At 35.0% G+C, this 23,237-nt stretch overlaps 1 protein-coding gene and 1 pseudogene across 1 annotated transcript; one reads left to right on the forward strand and one right to left on the reverse strand.

Moving 5' to 3' along the window:
* Positions 1-385: 385 nt before the first annotated feature.
* Positions 386-22,997, reverse strand: LOC125611443 (ovostatin-like). The gene is made up of 14 exons (XM_048786276.1): positions 22,797-22,997; positions 20,859-20,985; positions 20,169-20,287; positions 19,172-19,223; positions 18,189-18,272; positions 14,775-14,951; positions 14,458-14,539; positions 11,485-11,641; positions 9,253-9,324; positions 8,019-8,184; positions 7,596-7,819; positions 3,004-3,306; positions 1,424-1,548; positions 386-488 (listed from the first exon to the last, which is right to left on the reverse strand). The coding sequence occupies exons 1-14, from the start codon at positions 22,995-22,997 to the stop codon at positions 386-388; spliced, it is 1,992 nt and encodes a 663-aa protein (XP_048642233.1).
* Positions 5,340-6,272, forward strand: LOC107160653 (annotated as a pseudogene).
* Positions 22,998-23,237: the final 240 nt, after the last annotated feature.

A 23,237-nucleotide genomic window follows, 5' to 3' on the forward strand; every position in this document is an offset into this window, starting at 1 on the left:
TCTTTTGTATGATCGTGTCACCAGCATTGAGAGAGAATTTCACTTCTTGCTTCCTAATTGGTGCCTTTTATTTACTTTCTTGACTTTTTTTTTGCTCTGTGTAGGACTTCTAGTAATGCATTGAATAAAAGTGGTGAGAGTGGGCATCCTTGTCTTGTTTCACATATTCAAGAGAAAGCTTTCAATTTTTATTCACCATTGAGTGTGATACTAGCTGAATTCAAATAAATTTGAGAACTTTGAATAATGTACTATTGGATATATATGTGATTTAATCTTTATTCCTTAAGAGTAGAATATGTGTTGTATTTTCATCAATTTATGACAAATGTATAAACAGAGCAATACATTATAGCTATTCTGAAGCTCTTTTAAATAAAAGCATTTAATTCTTTACCTTCTCAACTGAAGATTTATCAGGTACAAATCCTGAGAGCATCTTCACATCAATGATTGCCATGTTGGAAGAGTTGTGCCTTCCAGAATAACTTTTAAAAAATACAAAATTTAAAACTCAGATAAGTGTTGATCATTATTTAAGAAAACAGTTTACCAATAAAATATATTTACATTTATTGTTCTGAGACTAAACCATCAGAATAAACTGAAATTAGTAGTATTCCAAAATGAAACAACATACATTTCAATCCATTTCCAAGTGGACATAGAAAGTGGACCCAAGTAATATTCTTGTTTTGGAATTTGGAGTTCCCAAAGTAAGAACTACAATATGCTATAAATGTTAATTTATGAAATAGAAATTTGAGAGGAATACAATTCTTGCTTTTTTTTCTGGTACTGGGGACTGATCTCAGGGGCACTTGGTCACTGAGCCACATCTCCAGTCCTATTTTGTATATCATTTAGAGACAGGGTTGCTTAGTTGCTTAATGATAAATTAACATTTATTGAGCATATACTATGTATTCCATATTAAGTGCTCTTTATGTAATACCTTATTATTTCCAATGGCCCAGTGAATTCAATGCTACTTTAGTCTTCATTTTGTAAAGGAGGGAAATGAGGTTCAGAGAGATAACTAACTTGTCACTGAGTTTCTTAGTGCCTTCCTTTTGCTGAGGCTGGCTTTGAACTTGTGATCTCCCTTTCTCAGCCTCCCAAGTGGCTGGGAGGGAATACAATTATTATAGAGAAATTTATAAAACTTTTTTGTACAATTCTCTTTTCTGTCTTCTATTCAACGTTTCTGAAGCCATATTTATTTTTTATCTAGTTTATTGCACACAATTTTGGTAACTTAAAAAAGATAAAATATATTTCCCTAGATAACAGAAATAGGCCAACTTTTTTCATAAAAAGATTGGGGTATGGTTTTACCTGAAGGCAGGAAGAAAACCTAGGCTATCTTTATTAGAGGTAGAGACACATCTTAATTTACCAACAAAATAAAAAATGTCATTACCTGGCTGAAACCACAAGATCAAACTTTGAATCAAATAATCCTCTGCAGAAAGCATTGGCTGTATTTACAGAAAGGGAAAACCCAGATGACTTCTTGGGCAGCAGGATATTATATTTCAGAGTTGTCTTAAATAAACATAGAATATTTTACATATCAATAAAAAATTTTTCATTTATTACCTCCTTATTGAAGTTTAAAATTAATTTAAAAATCAATTTGAACCTATGTGCTTCCTATTTTGTATGCCACTGGTAATAGTAGTTATGATAAATTAACATTTATTGAGCATATACTATGTACTCCCTTTTAAGTGCTTTTTATGTAATAACTAATTATTTCCAATGGCCCAGTAAATCCATTGCTACTTTAGTCTTCACTTTGTAAAAAGGGAAATTAGGTTCAGAGAGATTACTAACTTTTCAAACCTTACACAGCTAAGCAATAGCATAGCTAAATTATATCCATACTATCTTTGAGGAAATAATTAAAATGATCTGATTTTTGTTGTAAGAAACAGCTAATATTATAATGCAAGAGTTACAAGATTAAGGAGAATACCTGTATTAAATGAATAAAAAAATTATGAATAAAAATCAATAATAACATGATTTGGAAATACATTTAGTTAAAGATTTAATTTGACCTAATAATCACACTAATAGAAATGTATTCTGAAGTTGCATTGCCCAAGTTTGAAGTAATTTACATATATTATTCATTACAATACTATATGTAATAGTGAAAGAAGAAAAATAATCCAAATGTCCATTAATACCTAATTTATTATATATACTCTGTCATATCTATATTGTATAAAAATGCCAGCTATAAAAACAGAAGGTATGTTAGAATTAATATTCACCACTTCCTAGCCCTTATTGAAATATCTTATATAGGCAAAGATCTTCAATGTATGTTAAGACATGTTGATGAAAATTGATACGAAAATTGACTTTTGCATGGTTCCAATGTAATATTTTAAATATTAATTGGTAGATTCAAAGCAGAAAATAAAACAGCAGAAGAAATTTGGCCATTATTTGAAGGTGTTCAGCTAATGGTAAAACATAATAACATCAAGAGTGATATATTTCTGTATGTGAGCAAAATGAATACAAGATTAACTTTCAGTTAATAGAAAACACAGGTAATGAGGCAACAAATTAAATAATGCCCCAAAGAGAACAATCTGATAAATCCAGAATGAAGGACATTCTACAACACAAATAGTCTGAGTCTTCAAAAAGTTAATGTCACACACACAAAAATATAAAAGACCGGATAGATCTATTAAGTTAAAAGAGATTTATGAAGCACAATGAACAATTGCAAAGCATTTCCGTGATTGAATCTGGTTTGAAAAAGAAAAGACCTACAAAACAGATTTGGTGGTAATTAAATTATATTATAAACTATTATGCTCTTGTGCTAGTTGTGATAATGGCATTGAGGCCAAACAATGGAACATTTTGGACCTGCATTATAATATACTTAGGAGTGGTATGATGCCTCTAATTTACTTTAAAATTCAGCTAAAAAAGAAAAAACAAGTAAAGCAAATAGAAAAAAATGTGAACAACGTTGATCTGGATATTGGTTATACTACACTTCTTAGTTTCATGTTTATTTGACAATTGTGATAAATAGGGGAAAAAGTCCAGATTTACCTGCATGTACACACAGCCATCACCACTCACATCCACAGTGTAGTTTTTCTGAATTTCTGGTAATGGAATTTGTTGTAGCAGCAATCGGTTCTCTTCATTCACTTGGAAGGCCATATTGAATGCTTTGTCAGAGGAAATTTGCACCAAATTTTGTCTGTTCTTAGAATAAGTAAGCCTTTGGAATAGAGTTAGAGCTTGGAGAGCCACAACAGTATCCTAAAATAATAATGACAGGATTCTATTAGAGCATATTGTAGGACTTAGAAATCACAGTCAAATATAGCTGTGATTCATTCAAAAATGATTTTAAAAGCTACTGCAATTTTTGTTAATTTTTCATTGTTTTGTGAACTATATTGTCTTGAATATTGTATAATTTATCAAAAATAAATGCTTTTGTTTTTTGTTTGTTTGTTCCAGGTGTAGTAGTGTACATCAGTAATTTCAGTGACTCTGGAGGCTTAGGCAAGAGGACTACAAGTTCCAGGCACAATGTAGGGAGGTCCTCAGCATCTTAATGATACCTTAATAATAAAAAATGAAAAGAACTGGAGATTGTTGTGGTTTGGATGTGAAGTGTCCCCAAAAACTCATGTGTGAGGCAATGCAAGAAAGTTTAGAGGAGAAATGATTGGGTTATGAGAGCTGTAACCCAATCAGTGAATTAATCACCTGATGGGATTAATTGAGTGGTAACTGAAGGCAGGTGGAGTATGGCTGGAGGAGGTGGGGCCCTGGGGACATGAGGTATATATTTGTATTTGGCAAGTGGAGAGTTCTCTCTCTGCTCTCTGATCATTATGTGAGCTGCTTCTTTCTGTCACTCTTCAGCCATGATGTTCTGCCCCTACTTGAGCTCCAAGGAATAGAGTGGACTGTCTATGGACAGTCTCTGAAACCATGAGCCCCCAAATAAACTTTTATTCCTCTAACATTTTTCTGGTGGTGTCTTTTAGTCACAGCAGCATAAAAGCTGATTAAAATAGGGATGTAGCTCAGTAGTAATGCGTCCCTGTGTTCAATTCCCAGTACCTAACTAATAAATGAGTTTTATGGCAACATTTCCATCCTACTCTTTCATGAAGACAAAATTGTCATCTAATATAAAACACATGTGAGAAGAAATAAGGAAATTTTTAAAATGCCTACTGAGTCAGACTACCAGATATTAAAACATAAAAAGCTAAAAGTTAGTGAAAAAAATGAGAAGCCTAAAATGACAAGAATATATAATTTTATTTTCCAATAAAAGCAGTGTTTTTAATAAGTAGCAAGATTAATTAGTGCATAAATGACATTGAGACAACTGGTTACTCAAAAATTTAAAAAAAAACAAGTTATGTCTCTACCATATGTCTATATCAAAATATCATAAATTAATTTATAATTGAAAACAATTAATTAATAATTAAATGTAATTAATCCATAAATGTATGGACATATATTTATATAGTTTTGTTTTGTCTTTGTTGTTACTCTTAGCCTACTATTAAAGTGAGATCTTTAAACAACATTATAGAATTAATTAAAAATGAAAAGAAAAAAAAAACCTATTTATCCAAAGTATTACACAATTTGAAAGAAAAATAGAAACCTGGAAAGGATATCACATACATCAGCATGACTGATACTTTTATTGTATTCAGAAATCTTAAAAAGTATCAAGAAAAAGATGAATACTCCTATTAGAAAACATGCAAATGAAATGTGACCAGGAGACTAAACACACGTGAAATAAGAGAACTAAGAGAGGAAAGAATATATAAGTAGAAACCATGGATATGTATTTTTACAGCGAATAAGTGGTCACTTTTATTGTATCAGATCAAAAGAGATTTGGCCAATGATTTTGCAATTACAGAAAGATTCTCATTGCTAACAAGAAAACATTGATACAATTTTTTTTGATAAAATTATGGCTTTAATTTTAAATATAAATTTTTAGCATGTAGGTATTCCTATTTTAAAATTCCACTTTTAAAAATTAAAAGCTGGGCTGGGGATGTGGCTCAAGCGGTAGGGTGCTCCCCTGACATGTCGGGGGGCACTGGGTTCGATCCTCAGCACCACATAAAATAAAATAAAGATGCTGTGTCCACCGAAAACTGAAAAATAAATATTTAAAAAACTCTCTCTCTCTCTCTCTCTCTCTCTCTCTCTCTCTCTCTCTCTCTCTCTCAAAAATAAAATAAAATAAAATAAAATAAATAATAAAAAAATAAAGCCTCGTGTGCCCGCCAGGCCCCGGGATGGCCTCCAAACTCCCAGACTCCGTGGAGGGGCTCCGCGCCATCTGCAACCAGAGCTTCCGCAAAGGCCAGTAGGCGGAGGCCTCAGCGCCCTACTGTCGCGCGCTGAGGTTGCTGCAGGTGCGAGGTTCTTCAGACCCTGAAGAAGAGAAGAGAGTGTTCTCTACTCCAATGGAGCAGCATGCCACTTAAAGGATGGAAACTGCACAGACTGCATCAAAGACTGCACTTCAGTATTGGCCTTGGTTCCTTTCAGCATGAAGCCTCTGCTGCGGCAAGCATCTGCCTATGAGGCCCTAGAGAAGTATCCTCGGGCCTATGTCGACTACAAGACTGTACTGCAAATTGATAACAGTGTGGCGTCAGCCCTGAAAGGCATCAACAGAATGACCAGAGCTCTCATGGATTCACTTGGGCCTGAGTGGCGCCTGAAGCTGCGCTCTATCCCTGTGGTGCCTGTCTCAGACCAGAAGAGGCGGAATTCCTTGCCTTCAGAAAACAAAGAGACAACCAAAAACAAATCCAAAGAAACTACAAAGAGCACAGTGCCTTCTGCTGGGGATGTGGAGAGAGCCAGAGGTCTGAAGGAAGAAGGCAATGAGCTTGTAAAGAAGGGCAACCATAAGAAAGCTATTGAGAAGTACAATGAAAGCCTCTTGTTTAGTAACCTGGAATCTACCACGGAGAGCCACAGAGCACTCTTCACTGGTCCTGAATCAGGACAAGGAGGCAGTGAAGGACTGCACAGAAGCCCTCAAGCTGGATGGCAAGAACATGAGAGCATTGTACAGACGGGCTCAAGCCAACAAGTCACTCAAGGACTATAAATCCAGCCTTGCAGACATTAGCAGCCTCCTACAAATTGAGCCCAGGAATGGCCCTGCACAGATGTTAAGGCAGGAAGTTAACCAGAAACTGAAATAAAACCTTAAAGGGCAGCAGGAATCTTTTGTCAAACCTTCCCAGAGAAGCCAGAGGTGTCCTGCCCTGCAGCCACCCCGAAACCTAGCATGCCCCACAGGGAGCTTTGAAATACCCTCCTCAGCCCCTCCAACAGCAGTGGCCTCCACCTTTGAGAGGCTTTGCTTGTTCAAGTTAAGCCAGCATAGTCAAGCACAGACATAGTTTCACCACAAAGGGCCTTGCTAGAGCTGAGTGTGAAGCTAGAGCCCTGTTCCCACCCTGCTGCCTCAGTTAGCTAGCATATCAGACAAGCAGGTCCTCAACAGCAAAGCACTTGGCTTTGTCCCTGCCTCAAGTGTGCTGCAGATTGAATGCTGCCTTTGTAGCTGCATCAGACCTCACCTCTCTGCAGTTAATCTGAACTTAGCTCCTGGGTAGAGGTGGGGGAGAAGCTAAAATCCCTGGCCCACCTACACCCAAAGCGGTCTGTTGAGCTGGTTCTCCAGTGCTGCAGCTGCTGTCACCACCCTGTCTTGGGCACAGTTTTCTGTGTCAGCCCCAGTGCCTTTTTTCCAGGCCCTGCTCTGGTGAGAAGACAGAGCTGTGATCCTTAGATGCCTCTGCCCTTGACTCTGTGCTGCTGCCTTCTGCATGGAGGTACCTAAGCTATTGCAAGAGCCCAATGGTTATGGACACACCTCTTGGGATGGGGAGAGGGGCCTCCTTGAGGTCAGTATCCTTCCATTCTGGGAAGCAATTCGCCTCCCCACCCTCCTCCCCAAAGTGGTGGCCCCTCCAGGCTTCTTAGTTCTTTGTAATATGTTGAAGTTAATTTGAACTGACTGAATTTGTTGAACTGTGTGTTAAGCTATTGCATTAAAAGGCTTTCTTCTATACAGAAAAAAAAATAAAAGCTAATTATCTTTTGAATAAATACTTGCAGTTCTTACTAGAGAAAATATTCCCCCAAACCTGAAACACAGCAAATTTAAAAATTATAGGCACGTGTGAACATACCACATTGAAATCCACTATTCTGTACAATTAATGTATACCAATTAAAGATTACTATGAGCTACAGGTGAAATAAGGATAGCAAGCTTAATAGTGATAACAAATTTAATTGGAAAATTATATATTTTTAATATCTTTATTTTATTTACTTATTTTTATGTGGTGCTGAGGATCGAACCCAGGGCCCCGCACGTGCTGGGTGAGCGCTCTACCGCTGAGCCACAATCCCCACTCCCCCACCACCCGCAGGAAAAATATAATTTATACATTAAAAGACCAACACTGCCAAGGCCAAGTATGTGCCCAGTTTTCTTAGAGATTTAGAAAAGATATTGTTACCTTCGTGGAGGAGAAACCTCCATAGGAATTTTGCTGCTTTGCTACCCACTGTACAACCTGTGAAGCACTGGACAGCTCTTCTGAAGTCAGCCTCGGCTTGGAAAGAAGGGCTAGTAGGCCATAAGAGGTTGTCTCTATGTTTGCAGAGGAAGACTGAGGATAGTAGAAAGAGGATGAGCCTTCCATAGAAATTCGCTCTTCCAGTTCCCAATACACTGAGCCACCTGAGAAAAAAGTGAAGGGAAGTCAATAGCACCTATGTCAAAGTACAGGATTTTATGTGCATGTAACTGGACCGGTGATATCTAAGGGAGTGAAAACCCCACAATTAGAAATAGAGAAACATGAAAGGATGTTAATTATACCCCTTCTAGCCATTGTTCTTGTTCAACATGTGATTCCAAAGATGTCAAAGGTACTCACCTGCTTTCTTTGCTTTCTTGCTCAGCTCATTGATGAGGAATTCTCTTTTGTCTTTATATTGTACTAAACTGAAAGTGTAGGCCAAAAGAGCCTGGTCATAGATAGTCAGAACTCTCTTCCTAGATGCAGCCTCTATGCACTGGAGACCCTTTTGAACTGCCACAAACTGCAAAAGGAAAGGAAAAGAAAAAATCTTTGCACATGAAAACATATGTCCAAATACAGGTAGGTGTGTTTTTACCAGAAAAAAAATCAGGAATGAATCTTGTTTGTGCGGAAATGTTCAAAGGGAAATTCAATGAATTTATTTTTAATATCTGCATAGTTCTACCTGAACAGTGTGATTTGACTATTAAATCACTGTTTAAATAAATACTTAGAAGGAAAAGTTTATTTTGGCTCAAGATTTCAGAGGGTTAGCCCACAGTCAGCTATGAGCCTGAGATGAAGCAGAACAATCATGGTTGAAGGGCTTGTTAGAGTAAAGCAGCTCAGGACAAGATAGTAATTAAGCAGAGAGAGCTCTGCTCAAGGACAAAATATGAATTCCAAAGTCATATCCATAGTGACCCATCTTCACCAGTCACACCTTGCCTTCCTATAATCACCACCCAGTTAATCCATTTTAGTGAGCTAATGCACCAATCAGTGTTGAGAGCCACAGCCGAAGGGGCCCCAGCAAACTTCCAGCTGCCAGCAAACTTCCAGCTGCCAATTGATTGGCTCCTCTGCGGGGATGCTCATTGGGCTGTTTCCCCGCCCTTTCAGACCACGGAACTTCTCATTGGGGGACTTTTTTTGGCTCCGCCCACACGACCTAGCCAATCGGCCTCAAGAGCAGGAGGAGTTGGGGAGGTTGAGAGGCTTGTGGGAAGCCGGTGGTGGCAGTTGGGCTCTGAGGGGTTTTCCTGAGGAGCTGTGTGGTGTGGTGTGTTTGTTCTAAAAATAAAGTTCATTTCTTTTGACAAGTGGCTCCTGAATTGTGCCCAGCCAGACTGCGGCAAATCAGGTTACACCTCTCATAATCTAATCATTTTACCTTTGAATGTTCTTGCATCATCCCACACAATACCTTTTGGGAACACCTTGTATTTAAATCTAACAGAAGGAAATTGGTTCAGCAGTATTCTGCAATAGCTCTGAACATACAGTTTTAGATCTATTACTATATTGTTAGTATAAAGTTTTGAATTCTTAAGAAGCTAGTTAGTGGTATCACTTGTGAGCAACTTACTGAGACTGGATGACCAGCTTCAAGCAGGGCGTTGATGACATATGCAGTGAGGGAGATTTCATTATCTTCTCCCTGAATAAAACATGATCATGTCAGTTTCATGAAATTCAGAGGAAAAGAAGCGTTTCTTTTGAAATGTAATGTATTGTCAGCCTTTATAATTATAATGTACCAATTAAAATAATAATAAAATTAGAAGAATTAGAAGATCAGATCAAGCAGATAGTGAAGGGCAGAGGGGAGGGAAAGGAAGGTACAGGGAAATGAGATTGATCCAATTATATTATACGCAGGTACAAATATGGAATAATGAAACCCACTATTGCATATAATTGTAATGTACAAATGGAAAAATAAATGTAATGTATTGTGGAAACTTCAGATTTGTACATGTTTTCCTAATTTGGGGGGCAAAGATTTTCATATCCTCAAAAGATACTTCTCATAAATTAGGAAATAGTGCATGAAAATATAAAACATTTATAGAAATAGTAACATAACTTAGAAAAATAAATTATGGTCCTACAAATGTATTTAAAATCAAAGGAGGCATAGGATGCTCTGCAAACATCTCCCAACTCTCTCCTTCATCCTCACCCCAGAAAGAACCTAGAAAGTGTCATGGAAAATGCAGACTAACATATTACAATGATTAAAAGAGTGTAGCATAAAATAGAGAGGCATGTTGATCAACAAAACAAGCAGAGCAGAAAGAAATCATAGCAAGTACAGAAAGCAGAAACCAAATAAGAGTTTGAGACTGAACTTCATCATCATTATAAATGGCCTCAAAAATCAGAAAGCCCAGACAACAGTAATTATCAGGAGGTGCTACAAATGGTAAACTATTTAGAGTAGACAAATAAATGATTTTTAGATTATACAATAATACTAGTAGTAAATAAAATCTAAGATACTCCAAAGATTAAATGAAAATTACAAGGGAGAAAATATAAATGGAAAGTAATCATGTGAAAAAAATTGTTTAACCTGTTAACAGAAATAGGATAAATCAGTTTTTTTGTGTTCCTACATTTTTGAAGACTGTTTTCATACATATATTGCTCAGTTTTAGTGATAGTACTATGATTCAGATAGACACTCTCCACATAGAGAATATATAAATTGACATAACTTTACTAAAAATCAGTCTGGTGTCATTTTAGAACTTCAAAAAATTTTACTTGTAGATATCTGTCCTTAAGTTAATAAAATTGGAGAACATATAAGAATTTTTATGTAACTTTAGTTTGTATTTAATATTCAACTTATTTATTGTTTTCACTTAATACAAGAAGATCAAATAATTTAATAATTGATGATTTATCCATATGATGGAGTATACAAAAAGATATTTATTTTATGATTTTAAGTTATTCTAATGGAATGGCAAATCATTATGTACAAATTAGGTTTCAAAAAAGTAAGATTAAAAAAATCAGTACATAATAATCCAAATTATGTTTATATAGCATTGGGGAAATGACTGAAGGAAACAATTGCCAAAACAGTGGCTACTTCTGAGTTGTTGACATAGGGATAATATTTTGGTAAATGTTATATTATATTTATATTTATTATATTTAATAATTATATTAAATATGTGATGTACTATAAACACATGATAATTATGAAGAAAATACAAGTTTAGGAAAAGCTCAGAAATAAAAGACAAATTCATTTGTTAACACTACCTTGGGGATATTAACAAGTGAGAATTCAACAAATTAAATTCTAATAATTAAAAAAAAGTTAAGAAAAAACCTTTATTCATGTGTTATCCAGAAAATTGAACCGAGGCCCTCATGTAAACTAGGCAAGCTCTCTACCACTAAGCTGCATCCCCAGTCATAAGTTGCCCTCCTTGCCTCAAATATGTGATACTCCTGCCTTAGCTGCCCAAGAATAATTTCTTAAATGATTAACTATTAAATTATTGGTAATTATCTGGGTTCTCTTACATTTTTTATTTCCATTAATACTTTTCTTAGTCATCTTGCCACAGTGCCCCACAACTACTGTTAGATTCTTTTAGTTTTAAATCTGACTGGTGGAAACAAAATAATGTATTTGTGAAGAGAAAAAGAAATTACTGGTTTTCCTGAGAGTTAATTTATGTGACTTGAAATTCCAGTTTGATTACAGTAGAAATTTCCCGAAGTGGTATTTTGGGAGTCATTAAATGATCATGATGAAAGAATAGAAAACTGTAAGGTAGAGTTCCATGCATACCTTCAAAGCATTGTTGAAGACTTTGCCATGATTTATGAAGCAGCCATCAGATTTTTGAATACTTAAGAGCCAAATAAGTGTTTGAGATTGAATTTTGTCATCAATGTAAATGTAGCGTTTGGCCTGTGCAAATGACTTGTATACAAATGCAGTGAGCCTGGAAAAAAATTACATATGGTGCATATTTATAATAAATATTGAGAAGAAGACAACATTCTTATTAGCATAGATGATTGGACACAACTGGATTTTTGAGTTTCACATCCTGAAAATTTCTTCCCCAAATTTTAGCCTCATAGTGTATCTGCTTCCTTTTCAAATGTCCTCTCATTTGGCTCATATGCCTCCTTTTCTTTCTCCCCATTCATCATGTGTCCCAGATGAAGGGTTATCTCCACTATGATGTATTCTCAGATTCTTTTATCTGTACCTTGAGCCAAAGTAGACTTCCTGCATTTCTCTTCGCTTAATGTCTACAAATTTAATAAGAAGTTACAGAACGTTATACCTATGTAAACCTATTAGCGGTCCAAGGACCTGAACAGATACTTCTCAGAAGAGCATATACGATCAATCAACAAATATATGAAAAAATGTTCATCATCACTAGAAGTTAGAGAAATGCAATTCAAAAACCATTCTAAGATACCATCTCACTCCAGTCAGAATGGCAGCTATTATGAAGACAAACAACAATAAGTGTTAGCAAGGATGTGGGGAAAAAGGCACCCTCACACATGCTGGTGGGACTGCAAATTGGTGCAACCAACATGGAACACAGTATGGAAATTCGGAAATCTGGGAATGGAACCACTATTTGACCCAGATAACCCTTTCCTCAGTTTATACCAAAAAGACTTAAAAATAGCATACTACAGGGACACAGACACATCAATGTTTATAGTGGCACAATTCATAGCTAAACTGTGGAACCAACCTAGATGCCCTTCAATAGATGAATGGATAGAAAAATTTGGCATATATACACAATAGATTATCACTCAGCAATAAAAGAGAATAAAATAATGGCATTTGCAGGTAAATGGATGGAGCTGGAGAAGATAATGCTAAGTGAAGTTAGCCAATCTCCAAAAAAACAAATGCTGAATGTTTTCTCTAATATAAGGATGCTGATTCATAGTAGGGAGTAGGGGTAGGGAGAGGGAGCATGAGAGGAATAAATGAACTCTAAATAGGGTGGGAGGGAATGGGAGGGGGCATGGGGTTAGAAATGATGGTGAAATGTGATGGACATCATTATCCAAAGTACATGTATGAAGGCACAAATTGGTGTGAATATACTTTGTATACAACCAGAAATATGAAAAAAGGTATTCTATATGTGTAATATGAATTGTAATGCATTCTGTTGTCATATATTAAATAAAAAAATAAATAAATACATATTTTTTTTAAAGAAAACCTATTAGCAGTCAAGCTCAGGCATGTGTGACTTGTTCTCACAGATGATTACCTGAAATGGCTCCTCCAGACATGATGAATAAGGTGTGTACTTAGATATGCATCCTTTTCCCTTTTAGACTTGTGTTCCTTACAGTTAAGTGTTAGGTCAGATTCATCAACATGTTAATGTGTACAAACACGTCATTATATAGTTCCTGGGGAACTTTTCCTGCCTCTGAGCTACCATGGCAGTTTGTGTATATTTTTATTACATCTTTTGCCATGTTGTGTTCCAATGTACTTTATTTTCTTTCTCAGTGTACTGCAAACATTCTGAGGTCAGAGATCATATAGTACTCAGGGGCAAAATATTAGAGCAGGTAAAAGGTCAGATTCTGGAAAGACATTAAAATTCTACCACATAATTAGCAGAGTACATTTAGAAGAATATATTTACCCTCTCTGTGATATGGGTTGCCCTGTGTCTTCCTCATTTTCATATGTTGAAGTCCTAACACTTAATACCTCAGAAAGCGACCATATTTGGAGACAGGGTCTTTAAAGAGGTAACAAAGTAAAAGTGGAATATTTGTTTAGGCATTAATCCAACGTGCCTTGTGTCTTTATAGAAGGAAAAGGAAATTTGGATGCAGACAGACAAAAGACTAGGGAAACCTAGAGAAAAGGTAGCCACTTGGGAGCCAAGGAGAGAAAATCAACTCTGCCATCACACTGACCTTAGGACTTCCATCTTCCAGAATTGTAAGAGGATAAGCCACACAGTCTGTGGCACTTTGTTATGGTAGCCCTGTCAATAAATAAACTGTTTCTATTTCTTCATATGTAAAATAAGTATTATAATGTTACCTGCTCCATTGGGTTGTTACAGGGATTAATTATACTCGATTATAAAAGAAACAACAATAATTACTTTAATTACTATTTATCTTTTTGTATCTCAAAACCATATTAATGTTCAGGACATATTAGCAAGGAGTGAATATGTGTCTGTAATTAAAAGTTAATTGTATGGGAATAAAATTTAAAACAAGTAGAATAATATTACAATAAAAACACAACCTATACTTAATTTATTTTGTATTGGTTCTTATTGCACTATTTTTGGCAACTATTATTCTAATCAAATTAGTGGGTTTTTTTTTTCATTTGCCATTAAGAGAGTACATGTCTATACAACATGATTTCTGAGTAGTATCACAAGTCAGCACAAGCAATGTTGGCCCTATCTTTGAAGGTGAGTTGGAAGATGTTAATGTTTCAATTGGAATAATTTGCTATATAATAAGTGTGATTTCCCATCCCTTATTTTGTCCCACTGAGTGACTGTGTATTGTCTAATGATTTGCTTATTTGCTATTCATTCTTTTGGTAAGTAAAAGATAGAAATTCCATAAATGTTTAACCAAAGAGCTCAAGAGTCCTATTAAAATAATGTGGATACTTTGGAGGACAGGACCCATACTTTTTAGAAAATCTCCAAAATCCATTTAAAAGTAGACATATTTTGAAATATCTAGTTCACTGCTGATATAAATAATAAATTCAAACCATGTATTTTTTTGTTGATCTTCATGTCCAAAGGTACTATATGATCCATCTGAGTGTTTATAAGACATCTGCCTCTGATATCCTAAAATAAGAAAAGAGTTACTATTTTTCAGTTTAGAAGCAATTGTCCAGAAGGAAAATTTGATTAATTGAATAGTTATGTTTATTACATGTGGATAAATATATACATGTATAAGCATATATACATATATATGTATGTATATATGTGTATGTACATTTATGTACTTAATAAGCAAAACAGCTGGGATTCAGAGATTTAACTTGGATAAACAAAATAGCGCTTTTAAATGTTTCACCTGTGGTCAAATATCCAATAGCCTTGGATTTTATCTCTTCTGTGAGTTGTTCAGTTTGATTCAAATAGTCCAAGATATAAATATTAGGAGCAAATAAGGCCATATTCTGTTCTCCACACCCAAAAGGCATCTGGAGAAAATTCTGTAAGTTTTGCATGATAGAACCCAGAATGTCTCCTGAAAAGACAATCAAGTCAATATGATGTGCTTCATAAAAATTGGTAAATAAATAAAATTAGTTTATTCTCAATATTTCTGTGTTATGTATATTCATGATAACTATTTTTAAAATATTATTGGAGCTTTCTCTTTTTTCTGTTTGTTGAGGCCATACCATAAAATTAGCAAGATAATTTAAGGCACTATTTACAGAAGTAAGGGGGGAAATTGTTATCCCAAGCAGCACAGTCAAGAGAAAAAGAACTAAAAAGATTGTGGGAATCAAAAGTCCTAAGAGGTCCCAAGATGAAGTAGAAAATATCAGGCCCTTCATCAATCAAAAGAGACAAAATGTGGCCCCCCAATTGAGCATCTATGAAACATGTAGCAGATACTCTTCTGAGCATTTTACTCATACTAATTCATTCAATCCCTAGAACAATAACATAAATAGATACTACAGCTCCTATCTATGAAGAAATAGAGGCAGAGAAGGCTAAAAGTATTTCCACCATCATTCATAAAAGATGCAACAGAGTCAGGAATAAGCCAAATCAATATGGATTCAGAGTTCCTGGACTCAGTCCCTTCCCTAACACACTTCCTGTCAATTCCTAGCACTTCCATAGCCTGACTATGTATCTGGAGGTATCTATGCATCTTATTTTAATTTTTATAACAAGCTTATGAAGTAAGTGATATTATTAAGTTCATTTAAGGGACAATGAGAAATGAGGCACAGAGAGGTTTAGAAACTTGTCCAAAATGATACAGCAAGTGGTAAATCTGGGATTCAAATCTAGGTAGCCTTCTGTGAGAGTCAATTTTCTTATCTGCTGTGCTCTGTTACAGCAAAGCACACAGTCTACAGATTAAAATCACATCAAGCATCTGTTCTGATGAAAATCATATGAAACTAGAAATCAACAACAGAAGGAAAATTACAAAAGGCACAAATCTGTGGAAATTAAATACACACTTATGAGCAACTAATGAATCAAAGAAGAAATCAAAAGAAAACAAAAAATCTTGAGAAAAAGAGAAATGGAAACATACCACAAGAAACTTATGGATATAGTAAAGTAGCTGAAGAGGAAAGTTTATAACAATAAATGCCTACATTAAGAAAAATAAAAGATGTCAAATAAACAGACTAACTTTACACCTGAAGGGACTACAAAGAGAACTAAGTCCAACAGAAGGCAGAAAATAAATTATCAGAACCAAAATAAAGACTTAAAAAACAATTATAGAAAAAACTTGCAGCAGGTTGTTTGAAAGGATAAATAAAAATTGACAAATCCTTACCTAGACTGAGTAAAAAGAGAGAAGGCTCAAATAAATAAGATCAGAGAGATTTTAAAGCAAAAAAGAAGACACTAGAATGGATGTCACAGAGATATATTGCCGCAGTCTGGCTGGGCACAAAATCACGAGCCACCACACAGCCTTGTAGATTCAAACAGCAACTCTTTATTCTCGAACTGTCACCAGCACTCTACACACGTTCTCGGGAAATCCACGTTCCGGGCCCCAATCACGTTCTGGGCAAAATCCCAAATACTCTCTGAATCCCAGGAGAACTCAAGGAGAACTCAAGGGGAACTCAAGAGCAGGGCGCCTGAGGCAGCAGGATACGCCCTATTCCCAGCAGGGTACACCTTAAACCTGGAACCGCCCTAAACCCGGATTGTCCTAAACCGGGAACGCCCTAAACCCGGATCCGCCCTGATCCTTGAGCAAGGTCACCTTACATGCAATGACACTGCAAATGACCTGGGTCATGCCATGCGTCATTCTTACTTAGCAATGGCCCTCAGCAATATATAGAATCCATAAAAACTATTTTGAATAATTATATGCCAATGAATTAAATGACCTAGAAGAAATTAACAACTTGCCAAGATTGAATCATGAAGAAATAGAAAATATGAACAATAATTGTAATAAGATTGACAAATAAAAAAGTCTCCAAACAAATAAAAGCTCAGGATCAAATGGCTAAACAGTGAATTCAATTAAATATTTAAAGAATAATTAAACCAATTTTTCTTAAATTCTTTCAAGACATTAAAGAGGATGGTACATTCCCAGACTTGTTTTAGTGGCCAGCATTTACTCAAGAAGAGAAAACTGTAGGTCAGTAACTTTGCTGAACATAAACCCAAAAATCTTCAACAAAATACTAGCAAAGTAAATTCAACACCATTTTAATAAATTAAACTATTTACAAATAAGTTCATGGAATGCTTTGGGGTGATTGCCATGAATATAATTATGCTTTCAATCTATTGTTAGGGCATAGTTTTAAGGATGAGAGTGATTTGCCTAAAGTGTAAGCTCAGCTAAGCCCCCATGTTTTGGGTTTTGATGTTGGAGGTTGGAGGATGTTCTTGATTTGACTTGTTTTGCTCATGATCACTTTTCTAGACCACCCTTTTTCTTTGACAACAAGAGGATTAACCATAATGCCACATGGAGTGCAGAGCCCTTCCACTGAATCCCTCAGATCTCCATTTTAAAACTACCTTGGGCATATGTCCAAAAGTATTTATTAGTTGTTATTGATTAGCCTCAAGATCTTGCATTTATTTGAAGATGACTATGTTTATAGAGCCTGCAGAGTGAAATAAAAGGCTTTGTCTGCCTGCGATCATTGGCCTGCAAGAACCACTACCTTTGTGTGGAACGTTATTTGCTTTGGCCTCAGTATTATAATTCCAATCAAAAGGAGTGAAATACCAATGTTTACTAGCCCAACATGCTATGTTCTGAAAATCACTAGTTTCTGAGAGCACATCAGAACTATTCTTTACTGTGGTGGTCTTTAATTGAGACACCAGATGGAAAGATCAATAGAGAGACTAAATTGTATGTACCAGAGTTACAATGACCTTTATAAAAAGGAAAGAGGCTGGGGTTTGGTGGCACCAATCTGTAATCTCAGCTATTCAGAAGGCTGAGGCAGGAGGATTGCCAACCCTGGGCAATATTGCTAGACTCTATCTCAGTTAAAAAAGGGAAAGGTAAGAGCCAGAAAAATGAAGATGTTTTAGAGTTTCTGACAATTGATTTCTGAGTGTAGCTGAATATCTAGTCAGATATATCAATATCAATCATAAAATCAGAAGGATAGATATGGAACCCAAATAGATGACAAGCTAACAAATAGAACCAGGGCAAAAATAGGAATGCTTTTTCTTCCTCTTCTAAACCTATGTATAATTTCCTCATCTCATAGTATTTCAGACTTACCAAGAACAGACCAATAAACTCTCAGTGAATCTTTCACAAGATTTTCTGGTGAAGTGAATGTTATTGTTTGGGATACTGTGGATCCTAAGAAACACAAAAGTTCATCAATTAACTCAGAACTCTCATTTGTTTTAAAAACCAGGAGTTTTATATTATAATTTATATGTTATTAATAAATTACTTAATATCTTCTTATTGCTTATTCCTAACTACAAAGCAATCAGAAAAATAATTAAGAGAACATCTAGCTTGGATCCAGGCTTTTTGAATTCAGGGTCAATATAATTTCTACACAGGTGCTACAGTGCTCTACTACCTGAGTATACTCCTTGAGGTGATAAGATATTAGAAAATAAAATGAGACTTTTGGCTTCTCTGATTAGAAGAATTTTGCATTTTTAACATTCAAACAAATAAGGAAACAAAAAAATAGCAGCCACTGAAAAATAAGTTAGATAATAGAAAAATATTTGTTGAATTTGGTGAAATGGAAAGATATGTAGACAATAGATATGAGTCAAACCTCTGGGTAAGTAATGAATCTCTGGTGATGTAGTAGTTAGAAAAAAGACTTACCATAATTTGGCTCCGAGATAGGTTGACAAGAGAAGGTCCTAGAAGCTATGTATTTGAAGTAGTTAGAGATCATTCTACTCTGTTGGTGGTCTTTGGACAGAACATTTGTAACCATGAGTATTTTGATGAAAGAATCAGGGTTAGATGGAAAGAAATTCAGGAGTAGACTTAAGAATTAAATAAAATTAGGATGCTCTGGTTTTTGATTTATGGTGTAGGAAATAAGGAAGACCTAAAAGTTTTACAATTACCTTGATACATAGGATGTTAAACATTTATTTTTGGAAGTAACTTAATTTTTCCCAGTAGCCACATATTAGAGATAAAAAAGAATAATCCCCAAAGACAAATGGAGGTGTCATTCAACATTGCCATGTCAGAAAGCCTGTGTAAAGATATCTACTTACCATTTGTGCAAATAAGTGAGCCTTGTGTCACCTCCTTTTTAATACCTTCAGGCTAATTGTTGAAAGAAGAGAGGGTAGTTATACTTAATTTCATGTTTCAAGTAATTTCAGAACATTTGTAAATTAATAATAATATATGAATAAACCATTCTGAAAAATTTGCAACAGGTAATGAATATATGAATTTTTAAGTCCAAGATAATGCTGAAATGAAAATTTTATTTTGCATGCTATAAAAGAAGAAGCTGAGTGTTACAAAAACTGAAGGCAAGAACTTTCTCAAAAATCCTTCAATCTCCAAAATTCTGTTGCTCAATTTCAAGAATAATAAACATTGTTTGCAAATGTTCTCTTTATGGAGTGGAATAAATGGCTATCTCTGGCCTTTTGTCCCAAATATTTTATTAAAATATTGTGCTGTATTGTTATATAAGTGAATAAAACCTGTTTCTATGAATTTTGAAACATCTACTTAATATCTATTTATGAAGAAAAAATGTTGAAATACAAGTAGGCTTCTCCTCAAAGCCCGTTAAGTTTCTTTCTTTCTTTTTTTTTTTAATTACCACACATTGATTGCACATAGTTATGAGGTTCGGTGTGACATTTCCATGCATAAATGTGATATACACTGTGAGCAAATATAACCTCCCTTTTTCTATCCTCATCTTTATTCCTTGTGTTTCCCAATCTCTAGTAAACACTACTTTCAAATCAACATTTTTAACTTTTTCATATAAGAAAGAGTATATAGTACTTGTCTTTCTATATCTGGCTTATTTCACATAACATGTTCTCCTCCAATTACACCCATTTTTCTTCAAATGAAAAGATTCCATTTTTCTTTATGACTGAATAATTCTCCATTGTGGATATAAACCACATTTTCTTTATCCATTCCCCTTTTGAAGAGCACCTAGGTTGATTCCACATCTTAGCTATTACAAACAGTGCTGCAATAAACATGAAGGACCACAGTTTTCCATTAAGATCATACCTCTACCAGCAGTGGTTTGATTAATGTATCCTTCCAACCAATATCCTGACCCATGGATGACCTTTTGTCATAGCTACTCCTCTGCAGGGTTTTAGTTGTAATGGTGATATTGATTGTACCTGAAATGGCAAGAAATGTGAATGGCAGAGTCATTTGAATGAAGATTCAAGGAAGCAGTGATCATTTTGGGATCTAAGTTGAGGCAAATTGTAAAAGTAATTGAAATTGTACAGAACTTTAAATTGAGAATTGCATAGAAAACAGGAAATTTTAAAGTCAGAAATTGATTCAACTCCCTACTCCTATCCCCAGGTATATTGGATTTAGGTGATAGAAGAGTATTGTAGGGGCTGGGGTTATGGCTCAGTGGTACAGTGCTTGCCTAACACGTGTGAGGTGCTGGGTTTGATACCACATAAAAATAAATAAATAAAATAAAGATATTGTGTTCAAATACAACTAAGTGTGTGTGTGTGTGTGTATATATATATATATATATATATATATATATATATATAGAGAGAGAGAGAGAGAGAGAGCTGTAGTAGGAATAGGAGGAGAATGGATGGTGGTACTATGAAATGGGTAAATTTGTTATAGTAGAGAAATAGTATAACAAACCCTTAGGAGCATTATAAAAGAATATAAAAGCATATCTTACATAAAAGTATGTCTTACATAAAATCTTACCGAGCTTATGTGGGGTAACCAGCCAAGTAAAGGACTTTTTTTCATTGCTATTGATATAATCATTTTCATCCTTGGTTGAGAGAAATCTGGCTTGGTAAAAACTAGATGCTTTCAGTACAGTATTTATCTGTGAAGGACACATTGGCAAAAAATATAGAAAAAGATTTAGTCTTTTCCATATGTAAACATAATATAGTCATACATGCCTGAGAAGTTAAATTTCTTCCATTTCACATTCTGCTGTGGGAAGAATGGTTTCCAAACCATGGGGAAACCTTCAAAATCTCATTACATAACTATTATAATTTGACCTTTGGCACTTTCTGACTAATTATTTTGAAAAAAGCAATCAATGCACTAGTGACTAAACAAGACATTTCTTTAGAGATCTGCAGCAAAATAAGTTGATGTTTTGATCACATAAATTAACATAAGCTCTTATGAATCTTGGTTTCATAACATAGCATATACAGAATATCTAGAACAGTATATTCCAATTCAGTCTCACAGAAAAGCAAATAGAAACTTTCTTGATTATAAAAAATGCTCTTATTTTTTTCTAAAGATGACTATTACTCAATACTGCATCCTGATAAACTAAATAGATATTTATGATTTATTTTCCAATTTTATCTTTATTTTTCCCAAGGATTGAACCAAGGGGTTTGCACGTGTCAGACAAGTACTCTACTACTGAACAATACATACAACCCCCTTTATTCTTTTCAGTAAATAGTATCAGTTAAAGTAAAAGTATGTTGATTATTTATATTACTTGGCATTTTGAATACATCATGCTGTACCTATTGTTTGGTGACTTTGACCCAATAAATGGATATCAATAAAGGAGTGACAAAATGGTCTCAAATTCCATCCAAATGACATAATTTTATTATGTCTGTTGTATATATGTCACACATTTTCTTTATCCATTCACTTGTTGATGGACACCTAGGTTGGTTCCATAGTTTACCTATTGTGAATTGTGCTGCTGTAAACATGGGCATTCATGTATCACTGTAGTATGATGACTTTAATTCTTCAGGATAAATTCCAAGGAGTGCTGTAGCTGGGTCATATGGTGCTTCCACGCCTAGTCTTTTGAGGAACCTCTATACTGATTTTCATAGTTGTTGTACTAATTTACATTCCCACCAATAGTGTAAAAGTGTTCCTTTTTTTTCCATGTCCTCTCCAGCATTTGTTATTACTTGTATTTTTGATGACTGCCATTCTGACTGGGGTGAGGAAGATAAATCCAATGCCTATCGGCATTGTTTTGTGCAAGACTATTAATATTATTTCATTCAATGCTCATAAAAACGCAGTGAAATAGCTATTATTAACATAATTTTACACATTCCTAATCTGAGACTAAAAAAGGTTGTACTTTGTTCAAAGCAACAGAACTAGAATCTATTAAAACTAAGACATGAATCCAGGTTTAAATGCCTGAGCTTTTTTCTAATATGAAATTGCTATTTGGTTTTGAAGCTACCTTCCAGATGTCAAAAGTCCACAAAGCTACTACAATTTCATATATCCTGTATATCCTCAGGTAATCCAAAGGTGGAAGGCAAGCAATTGAAATTCCAATTTAATAATATCCAGCTTACTAATTTTGTAAATCCTTCTGTTTCAGAGGGACTTGTGTGTAAAATTCTTGAATATGTTGAAGAAATAGAGGTGCCACATATCTCCTCATTTAATCTTCCCATCCATCTTCCTCTCACAAACAGATGACTTACTTCATAAACCTTGTCTTAAATTATTTTATTTTCACACAGTCACCCAGGTAGGGTAATTTGTATTTCTAAACTCCACACTAAAATGTTGGTAAAGCTATTTAATATGCTCAAAAGTAGGGAGGACATACCTGGAAAGGCATATTATTACTAAGGTATATATATATATAACTAAGAAGTCTTAAGTTAGTACCTGAACACTTTTGTTCAGATAGTTGAACACATTGGCTTTTAGAGTGAATGCTTCTCCTTGAACCACTGAATAGGGTAAAGTGAGGGAAACAAAGAAGGGCTGAAAAGCTGACAGGGAGATGGTTGGAGAGATGCCAAATCCAGCTTTGTCATTCATGCAGAATCCACTGGCCTTCCACTGTGTAATGGTGTCGGGAACCATCAGACCAAGGTTGGCTATTCCTGTGGAGCTAAAAGTGGAGATTCAGGTAACACTGAAGAGAGGAGCTGTCACCATATAATCACCTCATCCCATCCACTCAAATGTTTATGGACTTTCCTTTGACAGTTCAATGTTACTAAACTACAGTAAGCAAATCTTCTTTTTATTCTATTCTTACTCTGTTTGCTTCATGTTACACATTATCTATAAAGAAGCTCAAAATCAGGTATTTGTGTTCTG

The sequence above is a fragment of the Marmota marmota genome, unplaced genomic scaffold (genome assembly GCF_001458135.2).
Source record: "Marmota marmota marmota unplaced genomic scaffold, marMar, whole genome shotgun sequence".
Classification (NCBI taxonomy): domain Eukaryota; kingdom Metazoa; phylum Chordata; class Mammalia; order Rodentia; family Sciuridae; genus Marmota; species Marmota marmota.

Bases quoted from the DNA above. Each gene is read 5' to 3' on its own strand.
- LOC125611443 (XM_048786276.1), bottom strand. From the start codon at position 22,997: ATGGTTCCCGACACCATTACACAGTGGAAGGCCAGTGGATTCTGCATG. The intron at 3,307-7,595 runs GTAACAATATCT...TTATTATTTTAG, and splicing joins GAGGTTTCTCCTCCACGAAG to GATACTGTTGTGGCTCTCCA. The intron at 489-1,423 runs GTAATGACATTT...ATTTTTTAAAAG, and splicing joins GATCTTGTGGTTTCAGCCAG to TTATTCTGGAAGGCACAACT.